Source organism: Delphinus delphis, chromosome 12 (genome assembly GCF_949987515.2).
Source record: "Delphinus delphis chromosome 12, mDelDel1.2, whole genome shotgun sequence".
Classification (NCBI taxonomy): domain Eukaryota; kingdom Metazoa; phylum Chordata; class Mammalia; order Artiodactyla; family Delphinidae; genus Delphinus; species Delphinus delphis.
The window spans coordinates 83,661,342-83,687,029 of record NC_082694.2 but is presented as its reverse complement, the minus strand read 5'-3'; the positions used below and the strand labels follow the sequence as shown (position 1 = coordinate 83,687,029).

At 47.0% G+C, this 25,688-nt stretch overlaps 1 protein-coding gene across 4 annotated transcripts in view; it reads left to right on the top strand.

Moving 5' to 3' along the window:
* Nucleotides 1–6,453: 6,453 nt before the first annotated feature.
* Nucleotides 6,454–25,688, top strand: part of ASAP2 (ArfGAP with SH3 domain, ankyrin repeat and PH domain 2) — a 156,903-nt gene continuing 137,668 nt past the window's right edge. For all 4 annotated transcript variants that reach the window (XM_060027128.1, XM_060027125.1, XM_060027124.1 and 1 more), the window contains exon 1: nt 6,454–6,892. In XM_060027128.1, the coding sequence (XP_059883111.1) occupies nt 6,767–6,892 (126 nt within the window). In that variant the 5' untranslated portion in view covers nt 6,454–6,766. The remainder of the gene's footprint in view (nt 6,893–25,688) is intronic.

Below are 25,688 nucleotides of genomic sequence, written 5' to 3'. Positions count from 1 at the left end.
CTGGTTTTGACCCTGAAAGATGGCCAGAAGTCTGTCAGATGGGCAAGAGGATGCATGCTCCAGGCCAAGGGGCTCGCGGAGCAGGAAATACTTAGGGTTAAGAGAAGAGCGAGAGTTAGGCGTGGCCTGGCGTGGTTAGGGTTGCTGGGCGGTGGGTGCCTGGGAATGAGGCTGGAGCAGTGGGAAAGCTTGAGAGGCCTTCGGTACTGAGTGAGGACTTGACCCCTAGGAAGCAGATTAAAGGCAGAGAACCGTGTTAATGCCCAGCACAAAAGGGCTCTGTGAGCTGGGAAAAATGAGAAGCTTGGTGAGGTTAGAGCGCAGTAAGCAAACTTTCTCTGTGAAGGGCCAGATAGCACTTAAACATTTTAGGTATGTGGGTTGCAACTACTCAACTCCACCACCACTGCGGATAATATGTAAACGCACAGGTGTGGCTGGGTGCCAATAAAACTTTATGAACACTCAGATTTGAGTTTCATATCATTTTCATGTGTCACAAAATACTGTTCTTCTGCTGATGTTTTTCAACCATTAAAAAATGTCAAAACCATTCTCTCCTCAGGGGCAGTACAAAATCACGCTGCAGGCCATCTTTGGTCCCTGGGCTATGGTTTGCCAACCTGGCTGGGACAAGGGAACAGTTAAGGAAGTTAGGAAGAAGCCTGGGACACATTGTGAATTTAAACTTAATCCTGTGGCCAATAGGGAACCACTGGAGGTCTTCAGTGCAGGGACCATGCACAAGTGGCCTGCTGGGCCACCTAAGAGGGTGTCCTACAAAACCTAAGAATCGGTCTAAATGGAGGGGAAGAGAGTGATTTGACTCAAGAAAATAAATTATTGCAAGCACTCTTTAAAAACTTTAGCAAAATTTATTTGCATACAGACTGCTAATTAAACTTTTTTTTTGCTTTTTCATTAAAACAGTCCACACCCTCTGTTGGCCCTGGCTTGTGTTGTTCTAAGTACTCGAAAACAACAAATGGCATTTTCTTAATTACTCTAAGAATTTTTATTAACGCAAGTTGCCTTTGCATGTACAGTCCAGTTTATGGAGGTTTTGTCCTATGTGGGCTTTAGCCCATCAGCATGACTCAGAGTGGGAAGGTCTAATGTTCTGCCTCTTGGCAGGGAAGATACAATTATACTCAGCAGTGGGCTGGTAAATGTTTAACAACCTGCCCTGCAAAAAATGTCTGTGTACATACATACGTAAGTTTATTTTCATTTAATCCTATAAAGGATGTATAGCACCCAATTTGTAAGTAATAACAAATTATACAATACTATTTATTATAAATTCCATAGAGCTCATTGATTTTCACAGAACACTTCTGTTGATTTTTGCCCAACTCTTGTATTCATAGCCAATCAGTGTTTGCAATTCAACCATGACTTGACAAAATAAGACTACAAATAAATGCTTGATTATTATCCAGTTCGGCAGAGAAGTTCCTCATGTCATTGACAAATGAGCGTAGTTCCAACATGAATGCTGGTTAACATTTTTATGTTAATGAGTAAGACCAAAGTGAAGCCGTGAAGATGCCTGCAGTAATTTCACTCATCTGTCAATGACATGAGTGCCCTCTTTGCTGAATCATATGACAGTTTGCAAATACTGGAAGAATATTACCTCCAATATTTTCATTACTCACAATGTAAAGGCTACAGACATGACACACTTTTAAGTTTAATCTCCATTTTTTTTTTTTTTTTTTTGGGCAAGGTGATGCCACTGAAAGGTGTAAATAAAGGGAGTGACAATTGTGCTCATTCCTCTCTGCAGAAGCCCCTATTTCTTTTTTTGTTTGTTTTTTCCCTGTGCTGTACAGTATGTTCTGATTTAGAACCCCCTATTTCTGAGCTTTGAAATCTGCATTTTTAACATTTTCTTGATCCCTTTATTAAGCTTAGACAATCAACAAAACAATAAATAAAGTCTTGATTTTTTACATTTGCCAGTTGCACTGGTGTAAATACTCCCACTGTGGACGATTTCAAGCTGCCAGAACGTAGAGTTAGGAAAAGATGTGTAGCAGCGCACCATTATAGTGGTATTTCTGCCGTACAGATACAATCTACAGTTTGCAAAACTCTGGAAATTTAGCAGTCAGCTCTCTGGAGTCAGCGTGAGCTGCCTCCAGTGCAGTAGATTATACCTCGTTCATCTAGAACTGACTTTTGCAGTTCGGTAATCAGAATATCTCCGATAGAAAGAGCTTTGTTCAAACAAACAAACAGAATGAACAGACCTCAAATATTGATATCTTACTATGAAGTTAGCTATGAATAAATCAGTTTGTCATCTAAATCTACCAGCTTAACAAAATGATAACATTCTCGGAAATTAGCCCTCAATGTCATCTAAAACATTCTTATTCTTGGGCTTCTCTGATGGCGCAGTGGTTAAGAATCCGCCTGCCAATGCAGGGGACACGGGTTCGAGCCCTGGTCTGGGAAGATCCCACATGCCACGGAGCAACTGAGCCCGTGCACCACAACTACTGAGCCTGCGCTCTAGAGCCCGCAAGCTACAACTACTGAGCCCATGAGCCAAAACTACTGAAGTCCACGTGCCTAGAGCCCGTGCTCCGCAACAAGAGAAGCCACGGCAATGAGAAGCCCGTGCACCGCAACGAAGAGTAGCCCTGGCTCGTGGCAAGTAGAGAAAGCCCATGCGCAGCAATGAAGACCCAACACAGCCAAAAATAAATTAATTAAAAATAAATAAATCAATTCAAAAAAAAACCATGCTTACTCTCAAGTGTCTAGGACCAATGATTAGATTTTCTCAGTAGGAATATGGCCCTTGTAGAAATTCCCTCTTGTGACCAAACAAACATGAAACGTGGATCATGGAATGATGAGATGCCTGCACAGGGAAGGAGTCTTCAAAATTCGCTAGTCCAGCTGCTTTCATTTTACAAATGAGCTGAGTCCAGGGAGGTTAATTAACTTATTCAAAGTCACAGAGAAGCAAAGCTGACATCAAAACCAAAGTTTTCATTTGTAAAATACTTTCTGCATGCTAATTTTTTTCCCCTAGAGTACTAAGGTGAGATCACTGTGCTAAGTGTATTTAAACTTCTCTCACTTTGGGGATAAATTGGTCCCTTCAGCAACACTGTCTTAGGGTGAATCTTGTTAAGCATGGAAATGAAGCTTCTGATTATGCTTACATGTTCACATCACTGGCGTGTTTCTTCTCGTTGTTTTTCTATTTAATTACACCGTTTACCATAGTTCTTTTCAGACACAGATCTCTCCATTCCAAGAGTAATCATTTACAAATTAATAGCAAGTGAACTGGGTAAGTCTTGTGTTCAACCAACCCTCAAGCAAATTTCAGAGTTAAGAACATATTTTAAAACTTGATTTGAGAGTGAAAAATCTCAGGTTCTTGAGAACTACTGGGGGCAGAAAATTCCTTTGGAAAATGGGCTGTTGGCCAATCTCAATGGGCTGCTGAAAATCCCATTTTTGAGAAGAGGATTTCTTTCCTCTTTCCTAGAAATGACAAGTCAACACGATTTCTTTCCTCTTTCCTAGAAATGACAAGGCAACACGATGTTTCTTTTCTTTTTTTAAAATAATACAAGTCTACAACCTCTTATCTGAAACCCCTGAGGCCAGATGTGTATAGAATTTAAAATTTTTCAGAATCCAAAGAGTTAATACAGCACATACACTAGATATTTTGAGTCACCCCCAGTGGGGTCAGGGGCAATACTCCATAAGCAAGCACATTTATAGTTTGCACTAAAACATAAATATTCATATGAAGTGGGATAAGCAAGACTGTAAATAGTCACATGTCAATTCATTTCAGATCATTTTACCATGAAAATAGTTTTTTTTTAAACTTTATATTTTTCAGAGCTATTTAGATTTTAAAGTTCTAGGTAAAGGGGTATATAGACCTATAATGGTTTTCCCATCATGTTCTTCTTTTCTTCATGAATCCAAAAAAAAAAAGTGTGTGTTTATAATGTTTTCTTGATCCACATTCAACTTTTGTTTTATTACTATTTGTTGGAAACTACTCATTCTCATTATATTAATCTCAGAGACCCATTAGCTACGTTTTATTCTGATCTTGCTTTAATCCCAGGCTTTTGTGCTATGCAAGGTTTTTTGAGATTCAGTGATGGTTGGATGAATAAATTGCTTTGGTGTTCTATCACAGATGTTCTCTTTGCAGTGGACTTGGTGATGACTTGCTTTCCACTAACCTTTGCATCTACTTGTATAACGCAATGCAGCTTTGCAATTTTATTTTTGTGGCTACCAAAGGTTTCTGTAAAAATACTATTAAACTACAAAAAAAAAAAGACAGTAGCTGCACATAAAGAGAATAAAGAACATGAAGCTTAACTTGGTCCTTGGAGAAGCAGTCTGGATCAGTCTGGTTAATGCTGTACTAGATGTCAAGGAAAAACACTACTATCTCTTCTTAAATCCTTAAATCCATAGCCTGATAGATATTAGTCCTCTAAAAATCAAGACTTGAAAACTTACCCAAGATAAGAAGAACAACAAAACCGTAGCTAGAAAACTACCTAGGAGGGAACAGAATCTGCCTGGTGTAGGAAAGGGTGCATTAATATAAGTATTATCTATAGGACTTGAATTGTAGAAGGCTGCAAATAGAGGAAACCACCAAAGACACCGAAAGGGTGAAAAAACATACAGGGAAGATAGAAGCAGAGATGCTACAGTTTTAACAACGGTAACTTATTGCCTAGTGCCGTTATAAAAGCTATCCACTAATACAGTTATTTCAGAAAGCGAAATTTCATATGCAATGTTACTAAAATACCAAAGGCCATACATAATGTCTGACCCATGCTGCCACCGCATATAGCAAATTCTTACAAGGGAGCTTAAAAAAGATTGGTCCACTGTCCTTCAGTGTCAGGAGACTGCTTTGTCTCACGTATTGAATTTCCAACGTCTCTCACACTTCCTCCTTTTCAGATGCACAAAAGGTTTTTGTAAAGTTTCTCTTGGGTTTATTGCTGGCAGCTACAGAAACCATGCCACATGCCTGGTATAGAGTTATGGGGTGTGATTCTATTGGACCAGCGTCTTCAGAACTTCTGGATTAAAAAAAATTTTTTATTGGAGTATAGTTGATTTACAACGTTGTGTTAGTTTCTGCTGTACAGCAAAGTGAATCAGTTATACATATATCCACTCTGTTTTAGAATATTTTCCCACATAGGTCATTACAGAGTATTGAGAAGAGTTCCCCGTGCTCCACAGTAGGTCCTTGTTAGTTACCTATTTTCTATAGAGTAGTGTGTTTATGTTAACCCCAGTCTCCCAATTTATCCCTCACCCTCTTTCCCCCTGGCAAGCTGGATTTTTAAAAATAATTATGAGAGTTTCCTTAAGACGTTCAATGAAAATCTGTTTTAACTCAAACTCTTTACTGGGCCAGTTATATATGAACTTTGCCCTCTCTTGTTGCACGTTCTCCTGGTTCTCTCACACACTCCCTGGGTCCCTTCCACTTCCTACAGGAGTACCATTTCAGCGTATTCTAATCCGCCCAGAGTGGATCCTGGCCTAGTACCCTGAAACTGTTTCCAACCAACCGAGAACGACCGAGGATTTTAGGGAAAATGCATAGGAAACACGACTGGGACACTGACCAGGGGTCCTGTTAAGCCCTCGGAAGCGCTCCGACTTGGATATGAAGCCCACTGGGCCACTCAGCTTCTCTCGGGAGCATCGTTTGCCTTCCTTCTATGTAAAATACATAACCATCTCTTTACTTGCCTCACAAGGTCGTGAGGATTGGATGGCACAAAAGCACTCACTCTATGGTCATTTCTCGTGGCTGTCACCGAATCCCAAGCTGGCGGGCGGGTGCTGCCGGGCGGGGTGCGGGAGGCATCTGCCAAGCGGCGCGCATGGTCCTGCAGGGGGCGAGCTCCTCACACCTTCTCCCGCGCCCGGACGGGCATTCCCGGCGGTTTATGGGGGACACCAAGAAGGGTTCCACGACCGGGGGTGGGGCGGGGACGGGAGAGGGGGACGGTGGCTCGGCCCGGGAGGTGTCAAGCGCACCCTGCGCGCGCGCTCGCGGACCCGGGGTGGGAGTGAGTGACGGGAAGCTCGGACGCGGCCCGGTCTGACCCGCCGGCCCGGCGGGGCGCGCCCTGGAACCCCGGCGCGCGGCGGGGGCCCGAACGCCGAGACAATGCGGCGCGCGGCGGCGGCGGGCGAGCGGCTCAGCGAGCCGGAGCGCGCGCCGCCTTCCTTCCTGCAGGCTCAGCTTCCCGGCGGCTGCGGCGGCGGCGAGCGCGCGGATTGGCGGCCCGGCCCTCCGCGCCGCCCCGCCCCGCGCCCGGCCGGCCACCGCCCCCGGCCCGGACCCGCCCCTCTCCGCGGGAGGCGCTCGGGGCCCGCGGCTGGGTGGCGGGTAGTTCCCGCCGGCTGTGCGCGTCCGCCTCGGGGCTCGCTCGGGAGGATAGGCGGCAGCGGAGCCCTCGGCGCAGCAGGCGGACGGGCCGGGCCCGAGCTGCGCGGGGCTGCGCGCGCGGCCCCTGCTCCCGCCGCCGGGCCCCGCGGGCGGCCGACCCGCGCCCTGCGGCGGCTCGTGCGGCTCCCGCGGCGCTTCCCTTTGTCCGCCGGCCGGGCGAGCTGCAGGCGCGGCGAGGGCGGCGGCGTCGGCGTCCGAGCGGCCGGTCGGAGCCCTCGCGGCGGCTGAGGCGGCGGCTCCCCTGCGGCCCGCCGCCCGCGCTCTGAGGCGATGCCGGACCAGATCTCCGTGTCGGAATTCGTGGCCGAGACCCATGAAGACTACAAGGCGCCCACGGCCTCGAGCTTCACCACGCGCACGGCGCAGTGCCGGAACACGGTGGCGGCCATCGAGGAGGTGAGCGGCGCCGGCGGGCCTCGCCGGGCGGGCGGCTCCGGCCGCAGGTAGCACCGCGCCCCGCTAGCCCGCCCCCGCCCCGGGCCCGGCTCCCGCATCCCGGGAAAAGTTTCTTTTCCTCGGGATCCGGACGCAGCTGGGCGAACCCTGCCCGCAACAAGCCCTTTGTTCCGTGGAGGTGGCTCAGAAGAGACGGCTGCCGGCTGCCTACCTTGGGCCTTTTTAAGACGCCCCCCCTCCTCCCCTCGCGGGGCCCCGGGCCGGGCGGTACCCAGCCCCGCCGTCCCCCCCGCTCCCTGCGCCGCCAACTTTAGCCCGAGAGTCGGGGCCGGCGGTGAGCGGGGACCCCTCGGCTGCTGTGGCCGGGGTCGTCGGCTTGCCCGCGGCCCCCCAGCGTCCCCCTCTCAGCGCGTGGAGTGCCCCTGTCCCCAGCTTGCCCGGCGCGGTGCCCGTGTGCCCGGGACCCGCTCTGCACGACTCTTGGGTCGGTCCGGGGGACCCCGGCTGCCTAGGAAAGGTGTGCACACCTTAGCCAGGAAGGCCTGACCCGCGCCGTGCCGCGCGGCGCCCGGGGAGGAGTGGGCGAGCCGGGCTTCCGATCCAAAGGCCATTGCTGACCCCCGGGGACGTGTGTCTTACCTGCTCGCAGCTCTGGACGCCTCCCTTCCCCCATCAGCCTGGCAAAGGCCTGCTTTTAGTCAAGGTGCAAAGTCATCGTCTAGTGCTAACTAGTAAGCCCTGCACATCCTGCGGAGAGAGCGCTTAGGACCCGCAAGCTTAGGTGACAGTCAGAGCAGCCTGGGACTGAAGGGCAGGCAGAGTTCGTGAGTCCAGGGCCACTGCCGACTGTGGTTTGGGGCAGCTCCTCACCTTTCTGCCTTCATTTTCCTTACCTATCAAACGAGACTAGCAATGCATCCTTTCCAGGGTGGTTATGAGGGTCAGAGACACTGTATCAGGTGCTTGGCTCATAACAGGGAACTGGTTTGCCAGCCACACGTGTGCCAGTGTCGAAGAGATGATTAAATTCCTCTTGGCCAGAACGTCAAGTAACGTTCTTAAAATGGGGTATGGTAGGTATTTTAGAAGGAGATGACTGGGCTAGAGTGAGTGAGGAGAGGTCACCAGAGAGCTTTAAATTAAGCGATGGCATTCAGGTTTTTGCCGACTTGAACAAAGCAGCTGCTGTTAGGAATTGCTTGGGGAAAAGAAATACAGAATGTTTTCCCTTAATGGAAATTTTTTTCTTTGTAGACATGAACAGTCAATAATTGGCTAAATCAAAAGTAGCAGATTTAACATTCTGAGTGTTTTAAGTATAGTATAGGGCTTTCTTCCCCCCTTCCTTCCTCACCCCCCCCTTTTTTTTGTAGAGGAGAGCTGAATGTAACCTTTTGTAGTGAGCTCTGTGATCCCACATCACTTAACTCTACCTGTATTAGCAAGGCTTCAAGATTATGCCTTCAAATGAGGCAGATGGGGATGAGCGTAGTAAGTTTTTTCAGAAGTGCTGGTTGAAAAGCAAGAAGAAATTTTCACGCTGTTTTGAAAATACACCATTAACAATGTTTATGGAATGATTGCAGCCCAAGAGGTAGCTGAATATCTTTTAAGGGAAGGAAGCTTTGTACACAGTGCCTTAAAAAGAAAGCTTAATTGTGTTTAAAGTTCTGTTTCTTTTCCCTACTGAAGTTTGTCAGTTAAATATTACTAACACTGGCAGATGCTGGAAAGCTAGGCAAATAGGAGTTGCTGTTAAAATTGACGTATCCTTTCCAGATTAATTTTAGTTTGCAGTGTGTAATTCCAGAGCTCTTTTTGTATGCTGTGCAGGAGATTACCCTAGAGCTCAGTTACTGAGCAGATTAAAGAGAGACTGGATTTGGTCATGTTACTAAACTGCAGGCTAGCTCCATGTTTCCATCCAAGAACAAGAATTGGTTAAAGTCTCAAAAATGAAAAAAAAAAACCCCAAATCATTACAGGTCTGTCTCACTTTAAGCAAATTCAGTATACATACTAAGATAATGGTACATGTGAGCTTACATTTATGAGAGAACTAAATCTGAAACAGTTTTATTTAACCAGTGATGCCCTCATGTTTTGATTTTAAACACGCATCTGCTCTTCATACTGAAATGAGACATGAGAGTGGGTATTGTGACAAATTTTCAAGTCCTTGGTCCTGTGTTTAAACAAATGTGTCATGGAATTAGTAAACTAATTTTAAACTGGTTAATGTTTGTGAACCTATTATTTCCAAGATAGGTTATGTCTGCTAAAAATCGTCCTACAGTTGAAGTGTAAGGGTTTTTTTTGATATGTACACCTGTAGCTGGACTGTGGGTAGCTAATGGATCCCTCCCCTGTACTATGAACCTCACATCTGTTGTATTTATTCCTCATCCCTGCTTTACACATGAGGACATTGAAGCTTAGAGAGGTTAATTTGCTCAAGGTTAGAGAGCTAGTAAGTTGAAGAGTTGGAGTTTGAACTTGGTTTCATGCTGTTTTCCAAAATGATGCTGCTTTCTGTTACTTTTAATAATGCTGAATTCTCTAAATTACTCCTTTGTCAGATGGACCTGGGTTCAAGTTCGCACTCCACCACTGGGCAATTGTGTGAACTTAGGTGAGATACCTAATGTTTTCTCATTTTCCTTGGCTTTAAAGTCTCAATCACAATACCCGTCTACTTCAGAGGGTTGTGAGGGTTTAATGAGATAATACACAGCACAATACCTGGTAGACAACCAGTTTACTAAATGCTAACTGCTTTAATAGGTTACATGATAGTTAATCCATAGAACCTGATGAGGGTGTTTGGCCCCCAAGCCGGGATTTACATGGGGGGGAGGGGAGTAAGGGAAAGGAATGGTTGAATGAGTAAGTGAATGGAAAACTGCTATATGTTCACTGTCGCTTATTTTTTAACCAGTTTGTTGTCTTGGCAGCAGGTCAGCACATAGCTGTGTTTTAAAATTTTCACTTTGTGATCATCGCTTTCTCTTGGTGAAGTAATTGTTTTGCACAATTTTAGCAAAGTCTGGTACTTCAACTGGAATCTGCCCTGTGTTTTTGGAAATAATGGAAAAAAAAATAAGTAGTTGTGGCTGAATCTGAAAACCCTCCTCCCCCCCCTTTTGGGGGTTTTTATTGCTGTCTCAGTTTCTTTGAGTCTGAGCTCTTTGAAATATTCTCAAAATAGGGAAAAATTGTATACATGTGTGGGATATTCATAGTTAGACCCTCCTTTAGAGCATCATCCATTCTGTCTTGCTTATTTGGCTTTGTCAGATATGTAGTTTTAAAAATAAATTTGATGTTGACTCGTGAGTATTAAAATTTAATCTACTTCCTTCCGGGCCATAATTCTCCACTCTGTTGTCCTTGGTTGCCTTGGAAATCTCATTGCTGTCACAAGCGCAGGGTTCTAACTGCAGGGGTAGAATGAGCATCTGGGCTGCACAGACTCCCAGGGGCCTTGCTGTCCTTGGGGCCAGAAGCGCCTCCCAGCAGTTATTAGTGGGAACCCAGCCTACGGCCTACGTACTTTTTAGGCAAGAGTGTGATTCTGAATCTTAGCCCTTTGTGACTTGTTTGAAAAACAGCGCTTCCACATCCCAGACTAACAGATTTTAGATTTATTGTCAGAAGGACATCATCTGCTTGCCCAGTCCCTTCTTATTTTCGGAAATGAGCCTCTGTGGATCAGACAGGGCCAGCTTGTTATGCTGTGTCCTGTAAATCTGGATATAGGTGTCTGGAAATTTTCGAGTCATTCAAGGAGGGAATGATCCCTTCTTATGTGATCCCCCATTCTCCCCCACCCCCCATTCAATTTCTCTCTTTCTTGTGATTAACAGTAAAAGTACTAATGCTGTTCGTGGTGAATTCCAGGCCCTGTCATTCATTCAGTATTTATTAAGTGCTGCTGTGTGCTAGGTGATGGGAACAGAATTCCCAAGAGGCATGCATTGTCTTTGAAGCAACCTGAAGCTTAGTGGGAGAGACAGATATCCTATAAACAAATCAATGCAATAAAGCGTGGTGAGGCCGTAACCACAAGGCTGTCCAGAATCATGGATGCCTAGGGATGGGAGTGCTCAGGTGTGCCTGGGTCCACGGTTAGGGGGGCCTTGCATGATGATGTGCAGTTGAGTCTTGAAGCCAAGGTAGTCATCTGTGGCTTACCACATGCTTTAATTACTGAGGGATCTCAATATAGTCTCTTGTATCTGCCTCCCAGCCTTAGGTAAATATTGATCCACTCCTGAGGCGGTGGCCATCTAGGCCTCTGGTTGGATTTTCATAGCCAATCCACAGAGGGCTGCTCAGGCCACGAATTTGGAAGAATCCTTGATTCTTACCCTCCACATGGCCAGGCCCTGATGCCTTTCTTTGTGGAGCACATACATTCTAGACTTGCACTGTCCAATATAGTAGCCTAAAATTAACCCTTCAGTTTCTCAACTGCCCTGGCCACATTTCAAGTGCTGATAAAGCACAGGTGCATTGGACAGCGTAGGTTTAGAACATTTTCCTCATTGCAGAAAGTTCTGGACAATGGTTTTTAGACGCTTGCAACTCAGAGAAGGGTTCACTGACCAGCTGCATTGGCATCACCTGGAAGCTTGTTAGAAATGCAGACTGTCAAATCCCACCCTAGACCCGTGGAATCAGAATCGAGGGGTTAATAACATCTCCAGGTGCATTACATGCACATTAACGTTTGAGAAGCACTGTTCTAACCCTGGCGGCACATTAGAATCACTTGCTGGGGGGCTTATAGAATAGAGATGCCTGGCCCACTCCATGAAATTCTGACTTAATTAGTTTAGGTGGGGCCTGAAGCATTGGCAATTTTTAAAGCCACTCCCTAAATGGGGTTGATAATCACTGCAGTAAAGAAATGTAATGTCAGGTAGTGATAAGTGCTCTGAAGAAAAGTTACACAGAATACAGGAACAGAATGTGACTCTGGAGAGCAGGAAACTGAAATCAGGAAAGGCCTCTCCGAAGAGGTGGCATTAGAGAGAGCCCAGAAGGCAATGAGGAAGTAGCCAGGGGAGAGCAGCACGTGAAAAGGCCCTAAGATGTGCCTGGCCCAGGCCCTGTTGGAGGAGAGAAGTGGGCGTGGGAGAGGGTGAGGGCCAGGCAGGACCAGATCACAGGAGGTCTTCTGGGTCTTGGGAGGGAATTGGATTTTGTTCTAACATGGTGGGAAGCCGCTGGAGGGCTTGATCTGATTTACATTTTAAACCTTTCCCGGTGGTTGCTCCAGAGAGAATAGATGGGCAGCGCATGAGAGAAAAGAGGGGGACCAGTTGGGGCTGGGGGTCATCCAGGCAAGAACGTTGTGGCCTAGGTGGTAGCAGTGGGGGCGACGAGAGGTCTGATGGAGACCCTCTGTGTTGTCTGTGCTGGGGGGCGAGAGGGACAGAGCAGGGCTCCCGTCCCAGCAAAGGCAGAGGCCAGGCTCGGTTCACTCGGGCGCTTGAAGGACGGGCCTCCTGGTGTCCCTGCAGCAAAGCTGACACTCTGCGGAGCTACTTAGTGTTGGTATCGAGGCCGGCTGTGTGCTGCTCAGCATGACTGGCTGTAGCACTTGTGTTGGGGCCAGTGCTGGATATCCATTTTGTTCTCTGCAGACACTGATAAGGGAAGGGAGAGAGTAAGCAGAGTTGTGTAGACAGGGCCGGCGGGGTATGTCTGCTTCTCTCCTCTGCCGTTTGTAGGCAGATGATAGCAGGTGACGCTTTCTTAGCTGTGTCGGATGCCTGGGATACTGTCCACATTCAGCTCCCTGTACACTCCTCTTTCCCACTGCAGAGAGGTGGTGAATTCACCTAGTCCCACCACCATAGGAAACCGCCTTCTTTGCCTATACTTTCTGTGTCATGTGGCCTTCAAGTGGTTGCCAGGGCCCTTCCAGGTACTTCTGTACCATTATCGTTTTATCATGTGGACGATGTGGAATAAATGGACTGTCAACCAGAGCTGGAATGCTTGGGCTGAATTTTTATTTGTATTTGGTTGTGTTGGGTTTCTTGATTTGTAAATGTGTGTAGGCATCTACCAGTATTTTGTTACCACCAGGGGCCAGTGATGGAAAAGTGGGCGGGATTAGCTCCTTCCCCGTAAAGCACTTATTTTGTGTGTAGTTAGTGTTTATCCTTTTAGCCCTTTTTTTTTTTGCGGTATGCGGGCCTCTCACTGTTGTGGTCTCTCTCGTTGCGGAGCACGGGCTCCAGACACACAGGCTTAGCGGCCATGGCTCACGGGCCCAGCCGCTCCGCGGCATGTGGGATCTTCCCGGACTGGGGCACGAACCCGTGTCCCCTGCATCGGCAGGCGGACTCTCAACCACTGCGCCACCAGGGAAGCCCCTTTTAGCCCTTCTTTTTGTGCCATGGACCCCTCTGGTACTCTGGTGAAGATGGTAGACCTCTTTTCAGAAAGATGTTTTAATGCATTGAATAAAATACATGGGATCTCGAAGGGAACCAAGTATATTGAAATATATTTCAAAAATATATTTGAAAATCTGTGTCATAGTAATATATGTTTCTTTACTAAAGCATTAAATATCAAGATTTGGTTTTGGGTCTAATAAATATTTTAATTTTGAGGTACTGATGCATGTAAGCAGTATTGGAGCTGTTTCCAACACCTCTAAAGCTATGTAAGTATATCTTTTGTTGGAGTCGCAGGTACTGCTAATACCATCACGGTGTGTTGCTTACATTCGTAATTGAGGGAAACGCTGAATTTCATTTGGGGGCTCATGAAATCCAGATGTAATTCTTTTTTCCAATCCAAGTTTATGAACCCCCCTGAATTCAGGCTAAGAATTCCAGGCTTATTGGTAAGATTACTTTAGTTAACTGTATTTTGGAGTGAGTGAGTGACTCTGCAGCAATGCTCCTTAAACAGGCTTCATAATTATACCGTCATTGTGATGAATTGGTTCTTAGAGTTGAGCAGAGAGGGGTGACACCCCAAGCCAGCGTTATAGTTGTCCAGTAGCAAAGGTGCTTAGAGGAGCTAGGGGTGGAGGGTGAAGCTGTCGGTTGTGGTTTGACAGCCATGGTGCTCTCCGCATTTTTTCAAGGTCAGGGCTTGGCAGTTTCTCATGTGGTCCTGGTTTAGTTCATACCTTCATGCATGCCTTGGCGTTCAGCAAAACTGTGAATTGCATCTGATGAGTCCTGTGGTTAGGGCCTTGAGCTGGGCCTCCAATTCTCCTACTTTTACCTTTCTTGTTTTTCTGGTTTGTCATATGCTGTCCTTGACTCTGGAGGGCAAGCTTGGATGTGAAGTGATAGATTTACAGGTACCTTCCGCCCAGACTTCTAAGGCAGACTTTGAGTTCTGTCGTGTTTTCGGTGAGGTTGCGTGTTTGAAACGATGCTGTTGTTGCATGAGTGTGTTTGGGGTATCCACAGCATGACTGAAGTGTTACTGTCAGTCCCTGTTGTTGTTTTTTCCTTGCCTTTTAGCACTTATTGGGCGCTTACTGTGTGCCAGGCATGCTTTAAGTTCTTTACACATATTAACCCTTAACTTGCTTGATGATTACAAAAACCCTGTAAGGCCCAGAGAACCTGAGCCACTTTACCAGGATCACAGAGCTAGGAAGTGGCAGAGCCAGGATTCAAACTCAAGCGTTTTGACATGAGAGTCTGCTCCTGTAGCTGCCAACTGCCTCTGTAGAGCCTGGACCGGAAAAGGCCCTCCATATTGATGGCTGTGACCAGCACGACCCCTCTCTTGCTGTCTTGCACTGTGATGCATCTGCCGCATTTCCTGAGTGGATGCTTCTGAAGAACCCTTGCTGCCACTGTTTCCTCTCTGCCTCCTCTGTCCGTGTTGCTGCAGAAACGGTTCCTCGTTACTCTTTTCACTGCTCTGCTGACATGCCCAGCCCTGCAAAGCCGAGTGGCCCCGGGCATTGCTCACACCCTGGCAGGAGGCCTGCCCTACTAACGGGATTATTAATGACATCATCTCTCCACTCGGTGCTGAAGATGGCTTTGTCAGTGTGATTTTATACACAGATGCTCGCAGTAAAGTCGGCCGGCTGGTGAAGATGGTTCCCTCTAATGGTGAATTCCCTCGGCGTCTAGGATTCTAGCCAGGTGACCCGGATTTGGGGGCCTCTTTCCCTAGTTTCCCAGAAGAAATCTTAATAGAGGTTTTGTTTTTGTTTTTAACAGCAATGGCTGACATTTCTTTGAGCCCTAGTTCTGGGTTAAGGGCTGTGCTGTGTTTTAAATGGCTTGTTTTGATGGCTGAATCCTTTCCCTTATCCTGTCTGCTGTAGATCCTGTTATCTCTATGTTATAGTTGAAGAAACCCGAGGCTCAGACAAGTTCCATGACTGCAGGTAGCCCGCCCGCCCCGCAATTAGCGGTTGATAGAACCAGGAGTCCTAGCCACGCTGAGATTAGCCTGTGTGCTTAGGGGTGTTCCTCCTGCTGGCCCTTTAATGCCTCACCCTCACCTGACGGTCTCCTGCTGGGATCTCTATTGCCCAGGAAGTTCCCTCTTTAGGTGTTTCTCTGGGCTTCTTTAGTGCAGGTTGATAGTTGTCGACCTAGGTCATCAGACTCTAACCCCTGGGGAGGTACTTAGCATCAGAGGTGTTTATTAAGTGGCCTTAACTGTTTTGGAGTGAGTTAGAAAGGTACATCTGCCTCCCCTCCCTCCCCCTCAGAGCTGAGGGACTGAGGACAGCTGCTTGTAAAGGACTCCAGAGCCCCGTAGCCAGGGATCAGGTCCATGCACTGTTCCCTCCGTGTCAGCAGATCCGTGTTTGGAGAGGCGACCACCGAAGGGGGGGATCACAGATGTGGCTTGTCTAGGCAGTCTGCATGGGGTGTCGGCACCCCGCTGCCAGTTAGGGAACTTCGGGGAGATTCTGAGAGGAAGGGACATGTTAAGTCTTTGTACTGTATTTATTCCTCTGATAGCCCTGACCTGTTAGCTAACCAGGTGCTGGGCCTTGGGCGGCTGATTTCACTGGTCCAGGCTTAGTGGCCTCACTTGTAAAGTGGAGGGTAGATGAGACATTTCCTAACATTCTGTTTCTGCAACACAGTTCACCTGCCTCGTGCCGCTCTTTACTTTCTCTGACCACCTCGTCCACTTTCTGCTGGCCATTCGTATTTATACTTTTCAAGAGACTAGAGGTGAAAATAACACTTTCCCTCTCTACTCCCCCTTTAAAGATTCTCCCTCCCCCAGAATACCACTGGAGTCGATATGGTGGTTGGCCCATGAGCTGGAATTTCATTGGGTGCATCACTAGTTTAAGTTTGGGCCAAATGGGGCTCTGTAGTGTGCTACCCGTCTCACCTTGAACTGCCTTTCCAGGTGCATGCCTTGGTTTCTTGATTACAGCTCTGTTGTGCTTTGCTTCTCTGGTGAAAAGAAGATTGTGTTAATGATCACAGGGTTTTGCGATCACTGAATAATTTGGACTGTTGAATTTTAAGTAAATACTGATTTTCTGACATCAGGGTTCCAAGAGCTTTTCCCTAGCCTTAGGGGGAGCCAGTATTTCATCACTGGAAGACGTGCTATTATGAAGCCCTGTGGATTTATTTGGTTGTGTTAATATGGTGGCATGGGAAGAGCACCAGCCAGGGGGTTAGAAGAGTCGGTTCCAGTTCTGATGTGGTCTCCACCTTGCTGTACGACCTTGAGCAAGTCACTGCCCTGGATGTGTGATCTCTTAAATGAGGTGTTGGGATTAGTTGATCTCCGACTACCCTCTCCAGCCTAAAAATCTCATGGTTCTTTGTATTCCATATATTCAGTTTGAAAAGACACTAGAATAAAAGGTGGGAATAAAACTCGGCAATGAATGGCTAGTTTTTAGTCCTGAAAAAAAGTATAGGTTATGAATTAATCAAGTTGATAAAAAAACACCTTTCTGTGGTTTCCTCAGGTGCTTATTTTTGTTGTTGCTTTTTTTTTTTTTTTGCGGTACGCGGGCCTCTCACTGCTGTGGCCTCTCCCGTTGCAGAGCACAGGCTCCGGACGCGCAGGCTCAGCGGCCATGGCTCACGGGCCCAGCCGCTCCGCGGCATGTGGGATCTTCCCGGACCGGGGCACGAACCCGTGTCCCCTGCATCGGCAGGCGGACTCTCAACCACTGCGCCACCAGGGAAGCCCTGTTGTTGCTTTTTTAAAAAATTGAGATACAATTCACATACCATAAAATCTACCATTTTAAAGTGTCTAATTCGTGATTTTTTTGGTATATTCACAGAATTGTTCAGCTATCACCTGTATCCAATTCCAGAACATTTTTTAAAATATCTTTATTGGAGTATAATTGCTCTACAATGGTGTGTTAGTTTCTGCTTTATAACAAAGTGAATCAGTTATACATATACATACGTTCCCACATCTCTTCCCTCCTGTGTCTCCCTCCCTCCCACCCTCCCTATCCCACCCCTCCAGGCGGTCACAAAGCACTGAGCTGATCTCCCTGCGCTATGCGGCTGCTTCCCACTAGCTATCTACCTTACGTTTGGTAGTGTATATATGTCCATGCCTCTCTCAGAACATTTTTTAAAATTAGTTAATTTATTTATTTTTGGCTGCGTTGGGTCTTCGTTGCTGCACGCGGGCTTTCTCTAGTTGCGGCAAGTGGGGGCTGCTCTTCATTGCCGTGCACGGGCTTCTCATCGCTGTGGCTTCTCTTGTTGCGGAGCGTGGGCTCTAGGCGTGCGGGCTTCAGTAGCTGTGGCTCGCAGGCTCAGTAGTTGTGGCTCGTGGGCTCTAGAGCGCAGGCTCAGTAGTTGTGGAGCACAGGCTTAGTTGCTCTGCGGCATGGGGGATCTTCCCGGACCAGGGCTCGAACCCGTGTCCCCTGCATTGGCAGGCGGATTCTCTTAACCACTGCGCCACCAGGGAAGTCCCCAATTCCAGAACATTTTCATCACCCTAAAAGAAAATCCCATACCCATTAGCAGTCACTCCCCATTTCCCTCTCCCTCTATCCCTGACAACCACTAATCGACTTTCCTCCTCTATAGATTTGCCTGTTCTGGACATTTCGTGTAATGGAATTCATGTAATGGAATCATACAATTTGTGGCCTTGTGTGTCTGGCTTCTTTCACTTAGCATCATGTTTTCAAGGCTCATCCAAGTTGTGGTATGATTCTGTACTTTACTCCTTTTTTCTGGCTGAATAATATTCCATTGTATGTATATATGACATTTTGTTTATCCATTCATCAGCTGATAGACATCTGGGTTGTTTCCGATGTTTTTGTCTATTATATCTGGGTTGTTTTTGTCTATTATGAAAAATGCTGCTGTGATTATTCTTGTACAAGGTTTTGGGTGGACATATGTTTTCAGTTCTCTTGGGTATATATCTAGGCGTGGGATTGCTGGGGCATATGGTAACTCTGTGTTTAACTTTTTGAGGAACTGTCAGAATATCGTCTAAAGAAGCTGCACCACTTTACATTCCCAGCAGCAGCAGCAGTGTATAGGGTGCCATTTTCTTCACATCCTTTTCAGCACTTGTTACTGTCTTTTTGATTGTAGCCATCCTAGTAGATATGCAGTGATCTCTCCTGGATTGACTTGCATTTCCCTGATTGATGACTAGTGGTGTTGAGCATTGTTTCATGTGCCTGTGGCCATTTGTATGTCTTCTTTGGAGAAATACCTATTTAAATCCTTTGCCAATCCAATTTTAGAATTGGATTATTTGGGTTTTTTTACTGTTAAATTGTAAGAGCTCTTTATATATTCTAGAACTAGACTCTTAACAAATACATGATTTGCAGATATTTTCTCCTATTTTTACCCCCTTGATGGTGTCCTTTGAAGCACAGAAGTTTTTAATTTGGTAAAGTCCGGAATATCTGTTTTTCCTTTGGTTGCTTGTGCTTTTGTTGTCATACCTAAGAAACTGTTACTAGTATAAGGTCACAGAGATACACACCTACATATTCTTCTAAGAGTTTTAAAGTTTTAGACCTTACATTGAAGTCCTTGATCCATTTTGAGTTTGTTTTGTGAGGTAGTTAGGGATATGATATGAGGTAGGATTCCAACTTTATTCTTTTGCATGTGGATCTCTAATTGTCCCAACACCATTTGTTGAAAAGAGTATTCCTTCCGCACTGAATACTTTGGGCACCCTTTTCGAAAATCACTTGAAGTTTGATGTATGGGTTTACTTCTGCACTCTCAATTCTAGTCCACTGATTTTATCCTTATGCTAGGCTTATGGTAAATGTTGAAATCAGGAAGTGCAAGTCCTCCAACTTTGTTTTCTTTTCCAAAATTGTTTTGGCCATTCAGGGTCCCTGTTACCATATGAATTTCAGGATCAACTTGTCAATTATTGCAAAAAAAAAAAAAATAAATAAAAGCCAGCTGGGATTCTGATGGGGATTGCTTTGAATCTGTAGGTTAACTTGGGGACTGTGGACATCTTAATATCATCCAGTCTAGGACGGTAGGATGTTTTTGCACTTACTAAGTCTTTAATCTCTTTTAATGATATTTTGTAGTTTTCAGTGTACAAGTTTTGTTAAATTTATTCCTTAGTATTTTCTTCTTTTTTTCTTTTCCATTATGGTTTATTACAGGATATTGACTATAGTTTTCCTACTGTATAGTGCTATACAGTAGGACCTTATTGTTTATCCATTCTATAGATAATAGTTTGCATCTGCTAATCCCGAGTATTCTATTCTTCTTGATGCTGTTGTAAATGGAACTGTTTCCTTAATTTCATTTCTGGATTATTCATTGCTAGGGTATAGAAATACAATTAATTTTTGTGTATTGATCTTTTATCCTGCAATACTGGTGAACGTGTTTGTTAGCTCTAATGGGGTGTGTGTGTATGTATGTATTAGGATTTTCTGTATACAGGATCATGTCTTCAAATAGAGGTAGTTTTACTTCTTCCCTAACAGTCTGGATACTTTTTATTTCTTTTCGTTGCCTCATTGCTGGATCAGTTCTTGATCATCTTTTAATGCGAATGGGTTGCACAGAATTGGGGTGCAATAAATTTAATTTTTTTTTTTTTTTTTTTAATTATTTAATTTGTTTTGTTTGTTCTCATTTGGGCTCTGAATATACTGAGAAAATTGGAACACTTGGAGGCTTGGTCTCTGGTTGCGAAGTCCGTTAGTGGAAATGTCACCTGCGTTGATAACTGGGTTGCAGACATTTGCCTCATCCGGCCAAGGTGTGCGGTTGGTAGTACCTGGGAGGTTTCCAGTCCAGGGCCAGGCCTTGTCTGTCTCTGCAACAGCAAACTCAGAACGATACATTGTTTTTCCCGGTTAGCAGCTTTTTGTTTGCCTCTTTCCATAAGCATCACCTTGATCTGTTCACGGTGGAGACTGCTCACTTCTTGACAGAAGGTAATTGTTGAGATTCCTGGTTTTCTTCTCACCGTGTGAATCCTCTTGTTGGCTTTTCTTTTGCGGCGAATGGGGATGAGGTGTGTTTACTACTCAGGCTGTTGGGCTGTCAGAACCTGTAGCTTTTGTTTGCCTTGGTTGTAGCTTGCCAGCCGCAGGCTTCTCATTCGGAGGAGGTAGCAGCAGGGGTGGAGCGCGGTGGAAATGGTGAGGTAGGCGGGCGGCTCTGCGCCTTTTTCATCTCCCTTCCCTCCCCTCCTCCGTGCTCCTGTTTCTTTTCCTTGGGGATGGGGTTGCTGTCTAGGCAGTGTCCAAAGCTTAAAATTCTCACCTTCCCTCTTTTTCCCCCTGCATTCTCTTACCTTCACTCCCTTAGTGTATCTTCAGACCCTCGGGGCCCTGTACTTTCTTTTCAAAGTGGAGATTCCAGCCAGAGGGGACTCAGGAGGGAAGCTTTACTTTGGGATTTCAGGCTGAGGCCTTCCTTCCCCGCAAGCTGCTGCTTTGGTGATGACATTTAAAGTTGGCCTCCTTTCCTACCACACTGCCTCCCCTCAGTTTTCCAGAACTGCGTTTATTGTTCTTTTAAAAATGATTTATTGTCTTCTGTAACAGTGTGGAAGGAGCTTAATATTTGAAGTGCACAGTTTTCTTCTTCATGGTCAGAGCAAAGTAAAGGAGGTTTGATTGATCTTATGACAAAATTGCTTTAGTCATAGCTAATGTGAAATCTCTTTAGGGCTTCGGTTTTATTTGCTCTTTTAATTTATGAACCTCCTTGGATCCCTAAGCGTCTGTGCACACAGCCAGTGAGGCCTGCTGTATCAGATTCAGGGCCTTCTTCCTGTCCCTGATAAACCATGAGCTGGTATAGGGTTCTGACAGTTGGTTAGATTTTGGTTTGAATTAGGGAGTAGCAGTGTCAGCTGATGTGTGTTTCAGAAATTTGTTACTGTTTTTCCAAAGAAAAATGTACTGTTAGGTTGGGTGGTTAAAGCCGGTGGTAGGCATGTGTTAGAACTTGGTGGTAAACAGAAAAAAAACCCTGTGTAAGTAGCTGCTCTAAAGCCCATCTTGTTTCTCTGTAGGTCATGGTCATCCTCGGGGTTCTGGAAAAGACCATGTAGTGAAATAGAAATAGCAGGGACCGGCGCTCAACAGCTGAGGCCAGTGAAAGGGAGGAAAAGAGAAAATTGGACTCAGAAGTGTGGAGCTGCCCCTGCTCTAGGCATCCCCGAGGGTCTTCCCACAGCAGCAGGTTTAAGAAGAGTTCGAATCAGTACTCTGCTGTGTTGGGCAGGGCAGCACGTAATCCATTGAGGAGAGTTTGCATGAAAATCGGTTTTGAGTTTCGCTGTGTAATTTTGATTACTTTCAGTTCACTGAGAAAATGAAATTACGTGGAACAGCTCTTTCCTTTGGTGTTGGCGCAAATGAGGCGTTTAGGGCATCTTTCAGGATGGGATCTGGGCTCTGGCAGAATGATGTGGAAATCTCTTCCAGGGACACGTAGACTTAAGTGAGGACAACCCTTGGCTCTTAGGCGTCTGCTGTTAAGGAGCGCGAGGCTTACTGGCTGGCTTCAGAGTATCTTGGCGTTTCCTTTTGGGGTGAGGGAGCCTCCAAATCCAAGGTTACGCCTGCTTGCAGTTAGTTTTCCTGTCGGACCCTCACGCCAGGCTGAGTGTGCCTCAGGTTCAGTGTTGCTCCTCTTTGAGTCCTCAGAGCCCGACGTGGTTCCCAGCACACAGTTCTCAGAAAGTGTCTGTTGAATGTTGAAGGCCTAGGTAATCTTTCTGTTTCTGTGATTTGATATCTTAACCTTCAAAGCACTTGCTGTATGTTTAGAAGTAAATTCGTTTTGATTTGAAAAATCAAGATTGTCATGTTATCCTTTGAAACAGGAAAATCTCTTTAAGAATTACCAAAATCTCCACTCTGTAAAGCACCCTAATATCTAGTTTCTTCATTGAAAAATACATTATGTCTTTTTTATTCTGTAAAGGCTTCCTGGCATTCCCCAGTCCATCAGAACCACTTTCTTCTCTGAATTCTTAAAGCAGTTACTCTAAAGCAGTTTTTGGTCCATCTGTCCATCCATTGATCCATGGATTGGTTGATCCATCTTGGATCGATGCATCCATCTGTCCATCCATCCACCCACCCACCCACCCACCCATCACTGGGACAGACCTGGGCTGTCTGATGCTTGGAGCAAAGCGTGCTGCCGCTGTGCAGTGTGGTGGTCTGCAATAGCTGTAGGTCCTCCCTGGTGCCGGGGGTGGCCCTGGCTTCCTCCTCAGTGCCTGCTTGCTTCTGTAGAGCAGGGGTCTCATCAGGGAGCAGGACAAAGGAGGGTGTAGCTTGACTGAGGTGGGTAAGTTGAAACAATGCAAGTTGGGTTCAGGGCTCTCAGGGTTGTCCCTGTTTGTTCAGGGCAGAGGTTGGCAAACTACAGTCCACTCTGTTTTTGTATGCAAAAAAACAAAAACAAGAAACAAAGTAAACTAAAATAAGGGTGGTATTTGCGGTTTAAAAAGAGTTATAAAGAAAAAAACCCCCAAATCTGAAGAATATACAACAGAGACTGTGTGTATATGGCCTGCAAAGCCTAAAATATTTACTCTCGGGCCCTTTATAGAAACAGTGTTCCTACCCCAGGGGAGAAGATGGGCTGTGACTATGGAGAGTCTGTCTGGACTGAATGGACAGAATGTTTGGGGGTATAGAGCCTTCACGTTGCTTAGAATAGTGGTCCACATATCACACAAGCCCCTGCCTTAAACATCCCTGCTTGCTGTGAGGACCAGGTACTTGCTACCTGTGGAAGTAGCTTTTTCTGCCCAAGGTTGTAGGGAAATCCCTAAGGCTTTTGAGTAGGGGAGTGAAATGAGCAGAAGCTGGGTTTAAGGCAGACTGACTTGGCATGGCGGGGATGGGGGACAGAGGTGAGAGGGTCAAAGGGGAGAAGGACCCAGAGCAGGGAGCCCAGGAGCGAAACTTCGGCCACTGCCCAGGGAAGCAGTCACCGTGGCCTGGATTAGCGCTTTGGGAATCCAAAGGAAGGTACATCACAAGGTAGTCAGATGGGGGCTGCTCATTGGTCAGCCCTCTTCTGGTTTTGGCCACCTCCTGAGGTTGGTTGGTTTGTGGTTGGTTGGTTCAGGCCTCAATGCCTTCCTTCATTAAACATGTAGAGCACTTGGCTCTGTACCAGGCCCTGGACTTCAGAGTTCCTGCCTCGGAGGTGCTCATGGGTGGGAGGGAAGGAGAAACAGTGACTCCACCAGGGAGAGGGTGGGGGGAAGCATCAGGGACGAGCAGCAGAGGAGCTCCTCAACGGCAGGGACGAGCAGCAGAGGAGCTCCTCAACGGCAGGGTTGTTTGGTGTGTGCTTGCTTGAGCGGGTGTCTCACCCCCAGTGCCTGGCCGGTAGTAGGGCCTCAGAGGTTGAGTATTGGATCTTTGGCAGCCGGCCACACATGCAGAGAATGATGATGCTGTGAGCATTATACTAAAGTGTTAAAAATATCATCTTGTCTCTACCCTTAAGGAACCTACCGTTTAAAACTAAAAGACCAACCACTAATTAATTTATTCAGTATTTATTTTACAGGAAGCACGTGATATACCTGCATGCGCACATGCATAGTGGTCACTCAGATGCGTATGAAGTGGGCAGGGTCACCTCTCTTAGGCCATGCAGGACTCGGCACACATCTGCCTGCTGCCCCCCTTGAGCTTTTTTCCTCTAAATGCCTTTTGCCTTCTTTCTTGATCCGAGAGTGGCCATTTATGACTTCGAAGGCACCTTCTGGCCTGCCTGCTGCGTGGCTTCAGTGTAGAGGGGGGGTGGCAGGGTAAGCAGTGCTCACGTTGTCCTGTCCTGAACTCTGGCCTCTGCCAGAAGATCTTCCTTGGCTGCCACAGGAGGATCGCACTCTCCCCTTCTCCTTTCCCTCTTCAAACTGGCCTCTTGGCCCCAGGGACGAATCTGAGTGGGACGGAGGACTCAGGGAGCCTGGAGAAAAACAAAGAAACCTGCCACCCAGCCCACTGCAATGTCAGCCGCCTAGAAACCTGCTCTTCCCTTGCCTGACATCACCGGCCCAGCCTTTCCGGAGGCCGCCTGGCTCAGCTCTCACCCCAGGGGCGAAAATTGCCTGGTGGTCTGGAGACAGATTGCAGACGGGCACTCTTGGTCAGGGAGCCGGCCCCTTCTCCTGCCTGGCCCAGGGGAGGGATCCATCCACACCTCGGAGGCCTGCAGGGTGGGCTGGGACAGGGTGATTGTCGGCGGAGCCCAGCCTGGGCGGTAGGAGACGGCGGGGAGAGTTGGTGTGGGAGCCGAGGCAGGGTGCTCACTTCTGCTCCCTGGTGAGAGAGTCGGGTGCTGGGGACTCCAGACGGCAGAGGCCTTCCTCCCCCTGTGGACCTATGATCCCACCCATTTAGTTTCTGGGTTCTTCTCCAGCCCTCCTGTGCTGAGGAGTTTCCACTTACCACTAGTAGCCTCCATTAGCTGCATCTCCTGCAATTTTAGGGCACCTGGTCTGTGCTGCAGCCTTCAGCCCTTCGTTATGGAGGGCACTCAGAAGGGAGCCTGGTGTTCTGCAGCCTGTGTCCAGCGGTGCCCGACCCCCCAGGCCCTCCCGCAGGAGCGGTCAGGGATGACTGTCCTGGCGCAAGTGCACATTCCCACCGTGGTCCTGCTTCCTGCCTTTGTGTTCTTGTTTCCTGAAACCAAACTGCACACTCCCGAGAGCAGGAGCTCTTTTTAAAATAATATGCTTGTCTTTTTATTTAAACTTGACTTTTTCAAAACACTGGGCCGGACAGGTTTTATACACTGAGCTGAGGAAACAGCCCCCCAGACGTTTCATAGCTTCGCAAAAGAAGATAGGCAGTGGACTTCCCTTGTGGCGTAGTGCCTAAGAATCCGCCTGCCAATGCAGGGGACACAGGTTCGAGCCCTGGTCCGGGAAGATCCCACATGCCGCGGAGCAACTAAGCCTGTGCGCCACAGCTACCGAGCCTGAGCTCTGGAAGCCGTGAGCCTCAACTACTGAGCCCATGTGCCACAACTGCTGAAGCCTGTGCGCCTAGAGCCCATGCTCCGCAACAAGAGAAGCCACAGCAACGAGAAGCCCGCGCACCGCGATGAAGAGTGGCCCCCGCTCGCCACAACTACAGAAAGCCCGCGTGCACAGCAACTAACTAACTAAATACAATTGCCATCTTTCAAACCACTAAAAAAAAAAGTTTAAAAAAGAAGAAGATAGGTAGTCAGTGGTAGCCCTGAAGACTTGAACGAGGATCTTACAGCTCTTGTCAGTGAGGGATCTTTCTGTTTCCCGGAGCGTCAGAGTACCTGGGAGC